This window comes from Cavia porcellus, unplaced genomic scaffold, assembly GCF_034190915.1.
Source record: "Cavia porcellus strain 051 isolate PalLab524CR breed Dunkin Hartley unplaced genomic scaffold, mCavPor4.1 scaffold_8, whole genome shotgun sequence".
Taxonomy (NCBI): Eukaryota; Metazoa; Chordata; class Mammalia; order Rodentia; family Caviidae; genus Cavia; species Cavia porcellus.
Window position 1 is genome coordinate 16,609,475 of NW_026947491.1, and position 11,475 is coordinate 16,620,949.

The 11,475-nt window shown below is 37.1% G+C and overlaps 1 protein-coding gene across 2 annotated transcripts; it reads left to right on the forward strand.

Moving 5' to 3' along the window:
• Positions 1-442: 442 nt before the first annotated feature.
• On the forward strand, positions 443-10,388 carry LOC100723344 (zinc finger protein 878-like). Of its 2 annotated transcripts, XM_063254442.1 has the most exons (6): positions 452-599; positions 773-859; positions 1,565-1,714; positions 5,474-5,600; positions 5,805-5,865; positions 7,631-10,388. In XM_063254442.1, exons 3-6 carry the CDS (start codon positions 1,574-1,576, stop codon positions 9,210-9,212), a joined length of 1,911 nt encoding a protein of 636 aa, XP_063110512.1. In that variant the 5' UTR covers positions 452-599; positions 773-859; positions 1,565-1,573; the 3' UTR covers positions 9,213-10,388. The 2 variants fall into 2 exon arrangements, with proteins under 2 accessions (XP_013002685.3, XP_063110512.1); XM_013147231.3 differs by lacking the exon at positions 773-859 and having other exon boundaries at positions 443-599.
• The last annotated feature ends 1,087 nt before the right edge of the window (positions 10,389-11,475 follow it).

Below are 11,475 nucleotides of genomic sequence, written 5' to 3' on the forward strand. Positions count from 1 at the left end.
AAGAGGATGAAACAGAATAAAACCAATCAAAACAAACCAGTATAAAAGGTATATGACTTCAAAAGATTACGAAATCAAGAATAGTCACCATAATGCCTTTTGATGTCTTTAAAATAGCTGCAATGGTTCAGAAACTTCTGGGTTTCAATTTATTATTTGAGCCGGGCTTGGCGACTCATTCCTGTAATCTCAACAACTAGGGACACTTAGACAAGAGGATTGTTGTAGTTTAAGATCAGCGTGGTGTAAAAAGTGAACTCAAGGAAGCCTGAATTGCATACGGAAAACCTGTCTCCAAAACACACAAAAAAATAAATAATGTATCATTTGCGCTACACCCCTGCTGGAACAGGTTGGTTTCGCCTGTCACACTCAGCTCAGCTGTCAGGCCAAGGAACAGGAGCCAATCGGCAGTGAGGGCTGTCTGACTACCCAATCAGGTGGGGCAAGGGGAAGGGCCTTCCGGTGTCATGGAGCCGCGGTGACCATCGTAAGTGCGAAGCTGAGAAGACCTCGTTGATTAGAACGCCTTGTTCTGTGATTTCTCCTGGCTGCCGGTTGCATTGGAAGGGTCCTGGGAGACCCTGAAGCACGCAATGGTGACGATACGGGAAGGGATAAGGGGATGGGATGGAGCAGGGTGCGTTCCGGACGGAAGTGGTCAGAAACAGCTGTGGCGGTCTCCTTGCCGTACCCCTGCTCAGCTGCAGGCGCCAAAGTCTCCTGGTCTTCAGCGCCGTGTCACCCTCTGAAACGTTTCCCATTTGCCCAGGCAGGAACAGTGCTGGGTCCGCAGCATGCAGACACTGTGCTGTGACACCGCTGCCCCACGGTCCCTTCCTGTGCGGCCCAGGCGGAGGTGAATATCCCCGGGTCTGCCGAGAGCAGCGGCTTTGTGGGACGCTGGGATTCTTCCTCAGCGATGGAAAAGCCATCTTTTCAATTTCTCACGTGAGAAATTGAAGAGATGGCGTTTCCTTCAATTGAAATCTTTACTGTCAACCATGATACTGCATAAACAGGGCTCGTGGTCTTCACAGCATTGAAGAACGAGGTCGCCAACCCGAAGAAGGGAGTTAGGGATTTTATTGAAAATAAGACTAGCTCCGTGATTTTCAGAAGTGCCCCCAAGTGGGTGGCCTTATGGCCTCACTATCCAAAGTTAATTATAGATAAACAGAGCACATCTTTACTGTGCTCAGTTGGTTAGTGACCATCTGTCACGGTGGGCTCATGATTTAAAACAGCATTTTAAACTCACACACTCTAAGCCATTTCCTCAGCATGTAGTTGTTAAATCGAAACTGAAATTTTAGGAAAACACTGGATATTTTGTAATCTCAGTTCCTGGAAATTCAGGAACTTACTTGAGTGGGGCTGCAACTTGTTTTATTAGGAAGGAAGCTGCATTCTCTGTTGTGCAAAAGGTATGCCCTTGGTCCACCGTCCTAGGTAATTGGTTATTCTCAATTTAATTCTTAGTAGAATAGCTCATTTCCCAACGCTGTATCAGGCTCTTCTTTTGCTAGCTGTCTTACTTATTTATTTTTGTCTTTTGATACAGGGTCTCCCTATGCAGTTCAGACCAGTCTTGAGCTCACTTTGTAGCCCAGGCTGGTCTCAGACTTGCAATGATCCTCCTGCTTCAATCTCTCGAGTGCAGGGATTACAGGAGTGCCCCACTACACCTGGCTCTCGCTGTCTTATTTATAAGGTAAGTAAAAATTCTTTACAATCAGACTATTTAAGGGAGGATTTCTATAGTTTAGAGTGCTGGGAAAGATTCAGGGATGTTCATGTATTACCAAAGGTGGGGAAAGTATTTCTGCTAAGGAGAACTTCCTGAAGGGGCTGTCTATTAAACCCACACTGAGAAATGCATTGAACTAGGGCATCAACACGGAGGTGTACATGTGGTATTGCTATGATTGGAAAGGCAAAGAGGTATCATTTCTGAACTGACTGCTTTGTAGTCCGTGGACTGTTTCTAGACACAGTTTTAAAAACTGAAACACTCTGCGTGGCAAGATGTTTGATCTTTTTCACTGAAAGTAAGAAATTTACAGTACTACATCTTGACCCTGCAAAACTTTTTTTTTAAATTTTTAAGGCCAGATATCACTAAGTCATCCAGACTTGGGAGAAATTTTGATGGATTCCATCTCCTTAACTGTTGGGATCATAGATATGTGCTACCTTGGTAGTTTAAGATTGGGATTACACATCATCATGAGTTATTAAGATTATAGTGGTTGCATAAAGAAAACATCACTGAGGCATGCTGGTGTACACTTTTAATATCAGACACTTGGTAAATTTAGGGGTATTAAATGACCAAGACAAATCTGGATAACTGACCCAGACCCTTTTTCATTTTTTTTTATTTTTTTATTTTTTATTTTAAGGAGATTAAGACAAAAGAGAACATAACAAAGCAGACCAGATCAGAACAATGCAAGTAACATAGCATTTTACCACAAGACAACCCATAATTAACAGTAACTACCATAATGTCTCTTTGAAATAGTTGAGCATAGCTTCATATACGATAGTATCAAACATAACAAAACAGTATAAAACCATTCAAGAGAATGAAAGCATTACAGGGCTTTCAGAACCAAATAGCAAAGAATGAACAATGGCTACTATATTACATCATTTTCCATAGAAAATTTGTTTGTACTATCACACATAATAATATCCAATAAGATATAACAGGATAGATCCAAAGGCAACAGAAAAACAAAAGCATAGTAGGACTTCAGAGTAAGATGATACTAAATCAGCACTGGCTATTCGAATGTCTTGTTTTCTTTAAAATAGCTGTTTATACTATCACAGATAATAAAATCAAACAAACTAGGATAAAACCATTCCAATTAATGAATGCAGACATTATAAGGCTTCAGAGCAATGTAATGGGGAATCATGATTACTATAAACTCATATCTACTCTTACCATTTCTTACACTAGGAAGACTATATGGTATTTATACATGTGATTTTGATTTATTTCGCTTATGAGTATGGTCTTAAGTTGCATCCATTATTTATAAATATCTCAATGTGGTCATTCTTTATAGCTGAGTAGTACTCCACTGTATAAAAATACCACAGCTTTTTTATCCATTCCTCAGTTGATGGACACTTAGGTTGTTTCCAAGATCTGGCTATTACACATTGTGCTGCTATAAACATGGGTGCACATATATCACTGTGCTATGATGTTATCAGTCAAGATCCTTTTTCAATATGAAATAAATACATTGAGGGTGTACTTGAACTCTAAACTAACTTGTCTAATGTGCATGAGGTCCTGAGTTAAGTTTCTAGTAATAAAGAGAAAATGAAAAATTATTTAGTGCAAATTTTACTTTAAATTTTGAAATTTCCTGATTTTTCACACTAATGGTACATGGTACAGTACTTCCTCAAGATGGTACAGAGCAGTAATGAGTCACTGCAATGTCAGAAAGAGGACACTAACTGTGAACAAACAGTGGTTTACAGTGTACTGTATTCAGGAACATAAATGAGAGTGTTAGTGTTTTATTGTGAATGTGGTTTTCTCGTATATAAATTTGCCCAAATACAGATCAAATACAGATGTGTGTTGAACAGGTTTAAAGATTTCAAGGCTCAGGCATATGTGTGCTTACGTTTCATGCCTTTTCAGTACATTTTCTCTTCAATTACTTTTCAGTTGATGAAGATATTTTCTTTTTGTCACTCAAGCAGCATCTGTAGACTAATTCCTTCAACTCTTGTAGTCCTCTGTAGAGTCCGACACTCACCAGATTGTTTCTTTTTAGGAGAGCTATATTAATCAGTATTTTCTGAGGTATACAGTTCTGAGAACAGTATAGTTCTGTTTGGAAAAAGGAAAATACTCTGGATGTTTTTTGTTTGTTTTGTTTTGAATTTTAAAAATCATTATTAAAATAGTTGCCCGACTCCAGCCACACTGTTTGGATTTCATTAGCAGGACAAGGGGATAGGAGGGAAAGCTCCAAAGAAAAGACACAGTGCTGAGTAGCTAGAACCCAACACACGAAGCATGTGCAAGGTTGAAGGGAAAGCATTTCCATTTCTAGTTTTAATTTATGCTGATCTGGGGAAGCCTTCTTTCTGTTTTAACCTTAGATCATCATCTACCTTTGTACATTAGCCTTACTCCTTCTGCAAGCACTTTAACTTCCAAGCGTGTCTGTATCCATACTCTATATCAACACTTAGAAGATGTTCAGGTTCTCTGTGCAGGACATACTTTGCATTATTAGATTGTTTCATCTTCTAATGACCTTATGAGCTCCACTTGTATTTGACAAAGGAGTGCTTGTTGAATCACCTGATAGAGAAATTTAATATATTGCGTTTCACACAGCTAACATGGGGACTGCTTCATTGTATCTCAGAGATTCCTGTAATTGGTATTTGCATTTTTGTTTGATAATAGATATTGTATAATTTCTTCTTTATTTTTTTCTGTGACCCATTGATTGTTGAGGAGTGCTATTTAATTTCCATATGTTTATGGAGTTTTTGTGATTTCTTTTGTCATTGATTTCCAACTTTATTGCAGTGTGGTCAGATAATGTTCTTGGGAGAATTTTAGATCCTTTGCATTTAGAATTCCTAATGCATTCCTTGCATTCAGTTCCTAAGCATGTTGTGTGGGATAGTATATGGTCTATTTTACAGAATGACCCATGTGCAGCTGAGAAGAATGTGTATTCTGATATTGTTTGGTGGAACACTCTGTATACATCTACTAAGTCCATTTGTTTACAAGTTTGATTTAGTTCTGTTGTTTGCTGACTTTTTGTCTAGTTGATCTGTCTCTTTTTAACAATGGCATGTTAAGGTCCCCTATTATAATTGTATTATAGCTTATTTAAATTTCCATGTTTGTTAATATTTATCTTACATATTTGGGTGTTCCCATATTTGGTGCGCATATATATATATATATATATATATATATATATATGTATATATATGAATAAAACCAAAGAAAACAATAGAGTTAATCAAAATAAAATAATGAATGTGATACAAGACTTTAAAACAATGTATGAAAAAATCAATAATGGCTACCATAATGCCTCTTGTTATCTTTAAAATAACTGTCCCTACCATCAGGCATAATAAAATCAAACAGAACAGAATCACACCAATCAAAACAAAATAATGAAAGCAATAGAGGACTTCAAAACAAATCAGTACAGAAATAAAGTATTTGTGGCTATTTTGGGCAACCAGTGCTACAATTTGGCTATTTCTGTAGCAGTGAATTGGAAGCTAGTATCAGAATTGTTATGTGAATATATGTGCATATGCATAGATTTTGTGACCAAGACATGGAATTAGTGTGAAGGAATCAAACTCATTTCAGGTTTTTATAAGAGCAGTTCAGATATCCTAGGGTGTGAGTCTCAATCTTCTTTCAGGAAAAATATCTATGATTATTTAGGAGCCAGTGACCTTGGAGGATATAACTATGAATTTCACCATGGAGGAGTGGGCTTTGCTGAATCCATCCCAAAAGAAGCTCTACAGAGATGTGATGTGGGAAACATTTATGAATATGACTGCTATAGGTAAGAATGACATCATTTTCTCATTTATGCAGTCAGAGCGCATTGGTTCTTACTCACTGCTAGTGATTCATTAAATAGAATGTGAAAACATTTTGAAGAATATCTCAGACCTGTTAATATTATGATACCATGACTTGAACCGCCACCTGCCAATTTTTATATAACGATGTAGTGACTTTTTGAATTTCTGTGACTACATTTCAGAAAGTACCTGGGAAAACCAGCAAAATGAAGAAGAATACGAATGTTTCCCAAGAAACCTAAGGTAATTTGCATTCATTAGGAAAAAGAATAACCCCCAAGGGTTATATGAGCACAAATACTGTAATGTAGGAAAGTAGACAAATGATGTTGTGTTCACATTTAATGTCGCAAAAATTCTCCTAGTATGCACACAGCTTGTTTTTATATAATCTGACATTGACTACAGAAATACTCTAATACAGGAAAACTAACTTGGTAGAGATACTATGCAACAAAGACACTGTCTCATACATCAGTATAAAAAAATGTTCATGATCAACATCATGAAAATGTATAAATTTGCTTTTTGGTATTGTGCATAGGCATTTATGAAAAGAGTAAATTTTGAACATTGACCAAAACTCATCTTCAAGTTGTGTATTTGTGTATTTGTATGAATATGAAATATACATTGTCCAAAAAATTGTCATGCTGGGAGCAATTTCAAAAGACAACTTAATGCAAGTGTAATGATAGATATTTTCAAAACATCTTCCAGGGAATTGAGTGCATTCATGCTTTAAAATTCTTAGAAACCACATCATATGATGTTGGTAGGAGTACAAAAGAGGAGCATTTAGATAAGCAATATACAAATGTACAATATACAAATGTCTCAAATGTAAAAATATGTATGGGGGCTAGGGTTTTAGCTCAGCAGCATAAGCGCCTGCCTTGCAAGCAGGCAGTCATGAGTTCGATCCCCGGTACGGATAAAAAGGAAAAAGACAAAAAAAAAAAAAAATGTATGATTACAGTGTAACCAAATACAAAGTAATAAATGTATATGATTCAGTCAAGCCTCCCTATGTATGTTCTGAAAGAGTTTAAAATTATACCTTAGTTATACATCCATATTTACTCAAATCTGGATGTGCGAGAGTATTCACAATACTTAAGTTTTGAAAATAATTCACAATACGTCAGTTCTTCTAGCAGCTTAGCTGCCTGCCGTGGAATGCAGGGATAAGGAGCATGTAGGCACAGTGCTGCCTTGTTATAATCCCAGCGCTCTGCTTGGCTGAGCAAGCAGGATGGCAACATGAAGTTCTCGCTCACCAAATTCATGAGCAGGGAGACCCAGAACAAGACAACAAATCTAGAAATGTAGTTTAGTGCTAAAACCCTCATTTAATTCTCAGCACTGAAAACATCTGCTGTGTATTCAGCCATAAAGAAGAATAATATATCTCTTGACAAAAAATGTTGGGACTCCATTTCATTATACTAAATGAAATAAACTAGACACAGAAAGTGAATCACCACATTTTTTAAATGAGATATCAAAATTTAAATTAGGTTGTAAAATAGAGGAGATGTGATGAAGAACAGAAAAGCTAACTTGTTGGAGATGGGAAAGAAGACCTGGGTAAGGAGAAAAAGATAGAATGATGGGGCAAAAGGTGTTGTACTCTTTTTTTTTTTTTTTTTTTGTCTTTTTCCTTTTTATCGGTACCGGGGATCAAACTCACGATTGCCTGCTTGCAAGGCAGGCGCTTATGCCGCTGAGCTAAATCTCCAGCCCCCAAAAGGTGTTGTAAAAGATCAATATTATCAATGACCTAAATGAAACTAGATGTCAACTGTTGCAAATCTTTTATCAATTTAAAAATCCAAAATGAATGGCATCATATGGGAAATGTGTGTTTTGAAAGCATACTCCAGGGCATTCAGAGGGTTAACTCTCAACAACTTTTAGTAGGATCGAGGCAAAACTTGTTCTGGTAAATTATTTTTAGAGAGATTTTTTTTTCTTGTGATTGATATATTTTTCTTTTTTCTTACAGAAATGAAGAGGTGGTAAAATGGCATCAACACAAACCTTGGAATCAATATGAAAACCTATTCCTTTGTGCTTCTGATGCTAATATGGACATGCAGCAAGCTGCTTTAAAGCAAGTTGAAAACTTTGCTTGTAGAGAGCCCCTGCATATATCACAAAATGAACCCATTTTTCCTCACATTGACCTGAAGCCAGATGAATATTTGGGATTTGATGACCAGCCATATATATTTAATGATCATGGAAAAATCTGTAGTGATCTCCAGTCCTTTCTGAAGCATGTAAAGACACAAACAGGAAGCATGTCTTATCAATATGAGCAACATGGCCAAACCTGCCCAGAACAGAGCGAGAGACCTCACCTCGAAAAGAACATTATTGTAGGTAAGAAAAATGTGAATGCCTCGAGGACTCCCAGTGGTATTTACACTGGGAAGAAACCTTGTATATGCAAGCAGTGTGGGAAAACATTCCATACTCAATTTTGTTATAAAATTCATATAAGATTTCACATGGATGAGAAAACCTATGTATGTAAGCAGTGTGGGAAAGCATTCAATAGACACCAAAACTTTGAAAGACATAGAAGAATTCACACTAGGGAAAATCTATACGTATGTAAGCAGTGTGGAAAAGCATTTACTACAAAGTATTCTTGTAACATACATGAAAAAATTCATACAGGAGAGAAACCTTATGTTTGCAAGCTATGTGGGAAAGCATTCACTACGCAGATTGCCTGTAAAATACATGCAAGAATTCACACTGGGGAGAAACCGTATGCGTGTAAGCAATGTGGGAAAGCATTTAGCACACTCAGTTACTGTAAAGTACATGAAAGAATTCACTCAGGGGAAAAGCCCTATGTGTGTAATCAGTGTGGAAAAGCATTCCACACTCACAATTATTGCCAACGACATAAAAGAACTCACACTGAAGAGAGACGTTATACCTGTAAACAATGTGGGAAAACATTCACTACACAAAGATATTGTCAAATACATGAAAGAACTCACACTGAGGAGACACCTTATGTGTGCAAGGAATGTGGAAAAGAATTCACTGGAAAAATTTCTTACACCAGGCATGAAAAAACTCACACAAGGGAGAAAACTTATGTGTGTGACCAGTGTGGAAAAGTATTCCCTACACACCATGCTCGTAAAATACATGAAAGAACTCACACTGGGGAGAAACCTTATGTTTGCAAGGAATGTGGGAAGGCATTTACTATGCAGAATACTTGTAAAAAGCATGAAAAAACTCACACTGATGAGAAACCTTATGTATGCAAAGAATGTGGAAAAGCATTCACTAGAAAGTATTCTTATGAAAGACATGAAAGAATTCACACTGGTGAGAGACCTTATGTGTGTGAGGAATGTGGAAAAGCATTTCCTAGCAAATTTTCTTATAAAAGACATGAACGAACTCACACTGTTGGGAAACCTTATGTTTGCAAAGAATGTGGCAAAGCATTCACTACAAAGAGTTCTTATAACAAACATGAAAAAAGGTCACACAGTGAAGAAACCGTATGTGTGCAAGCAATGTGGAAAAGCACTCACTGCAAAGAGTTATTATAAAGAACATGAAATATTCACACAGGGGAAAAACCATATGTTTGCAAGCAATGTGAGAAGGCATAGTTTCATCAAACGCATGAAAGAACTCACAGTGGAGAGAAACCATATGTGTGTAAGGAATGTGGGAAGGCATTCTCTGCTCACCTATGCTGTCAAATACATGAAAGAACTCACACAGGTTAGAACTCCAGCATGTCAGCCTTGTGGCAAAAGGTTTGTTTGTAGATCCTCATTATATATATATCATCCTACGTAGGAACCTTTTGTATTTAAGCAATGTGTGGAAAACATTCAGCGAACACTTTTTATCACCTACATGAAAAAAAGTTACACTAGGGAGAATCCCCTATATATGTGAGCCCATTTTGAAAATTGTATAAAAATTCGTCATATAGTAGAGACCTGTACAAATTAAATGAAAAATTCAGTGTCACCATTTCTTCATAAATTTTCCAGAAAATACACTCCCAGATGGAGATATCCTAGAATATATTCCTCCTGTGTTTTTCAGTAAATCACTTGTAAATGTGAGCTAAGTATGAATAGTTTTTATTATAAAAATTTGACATAATATATTTTTGTGTAAGCCATTGTCTTTTAACTTAATATATAGGGTGTATATATATACATATATATAGTATCTTCTAATTAACAAGAATTAAATTTTATTTCTTACTTCCAAATAAGATTAGTATGTGTATAGTTTTGATTTTGTTTTGTTTTTGGTATTGAGAAGTATAGACCACTAAAAAACCCAAATTTTAATGTTTTTTTAATTGATGGGATTTCTTACTAGCTTTGATTTTAGTTTTCATGGTGTGTGTATTTCACATTCTTTGTAAAAAAATTCAAAATATGATACATATATGTATGCATATTTAGAGACATGTGAACATGTGTTTTTGAAAAATTGAATTGTTTTCCACACCTTCTGTAGATTAGCAAATGTATGGTGTATTATATTGTAATAGAATACTTGAATATATCCCAGCATCGTTATATCAATTATGTAATTTGATCTATGTTGCTTTCAAGTCTTGGTCAGTATTATGATTTACATAAAATTTTGATTTTTTCCCATCAGCATTTGGCTTTTCTGCTTGTATTGTTATGACTTCAAATTTGTTACAATTTTATGACTGTAATACACTAAAAAAAGTAAACCATACTGCTGTTTTTGATGTGTGACATCAGATGGACCATGACTTCTCTGCGAAACAATATCATAAATTGTAATAATGTATCAGTGCTTTCTAGAGAAATAGGGGTTTATGTGACACATAAAAATTTACAATATTGGTTTAAAAGGGCTGCCCACACAATCAAATATCGAAGAATGCAAAAGATCTATATTACACTAGATACCAAAAACTCCAGTTAAAGGCCTGGTGCTCACTGCAGTTCACCATGGGAGGCCATGTCATGAGACAAAAGGGTCTGAGCCAGAAGACTGAATGATGGGCTAGCTTGGCAAGTGCAAGGTCGTAAGTTCAATTCCTGGTACTGGGGTCGGGACCACATGACCAGAAGACCGAATGGTCTGAGTTGCAGGCTGGAGTCTGCACTGGGCGGCTGAAGTGTCTTTGCCTGAAGCTGGAGTTGACTTCCAGGGTGATTGTGAATAGTGGAGCTCCTCCCAAGAAATGGAATGAAATCTTCCATTTTCATTTCTTTTTTTTTATACCATTGTGGCAACAATTCTCCATAGGGTGGGTCTCCCCCACACAGAACTTTTCTAGATTAATTTAGTCGGGCTTGTAGTACTCAATTGGCACAATCAGTTAACTATCACAATCCATCCTTGCCACATTCACAACCAGACACATTTGTTTAAACCATACTCTCAATGCAAAGATGAGCACATAAATGTACTTCATGTGTTATAACTGTCCAGAATACAAATGGGAACAAACTAATTCCCTCCCCAGATTTGAAGGGAAACTTTCTTTGGAACATGCTTCTAACATTTCATAACTTGAAGACTATACCATAGTGACCGGAGCCGCGGAAGACAGGAGGCCAAACTCGAGCAGGATCAGCTCTCAAACTTTATTGCGTACAGCGAACCGGACCTAACAAGGTCCGCCACCCTCAACGTTGGTTCCTCTTCCGCCCGTTGGGGGCAGGAACAACCTCTTATAAGGGGAAGCAGTATCCAATCACAGAGAAGCGCGCCTAACAAGCTGATAGGCTAGCGTCACGGGTAACTGGGCAGACATGACAATTTGGCGGGCTTGTTCAGGCCGGGAAGAACCCGGAAGCA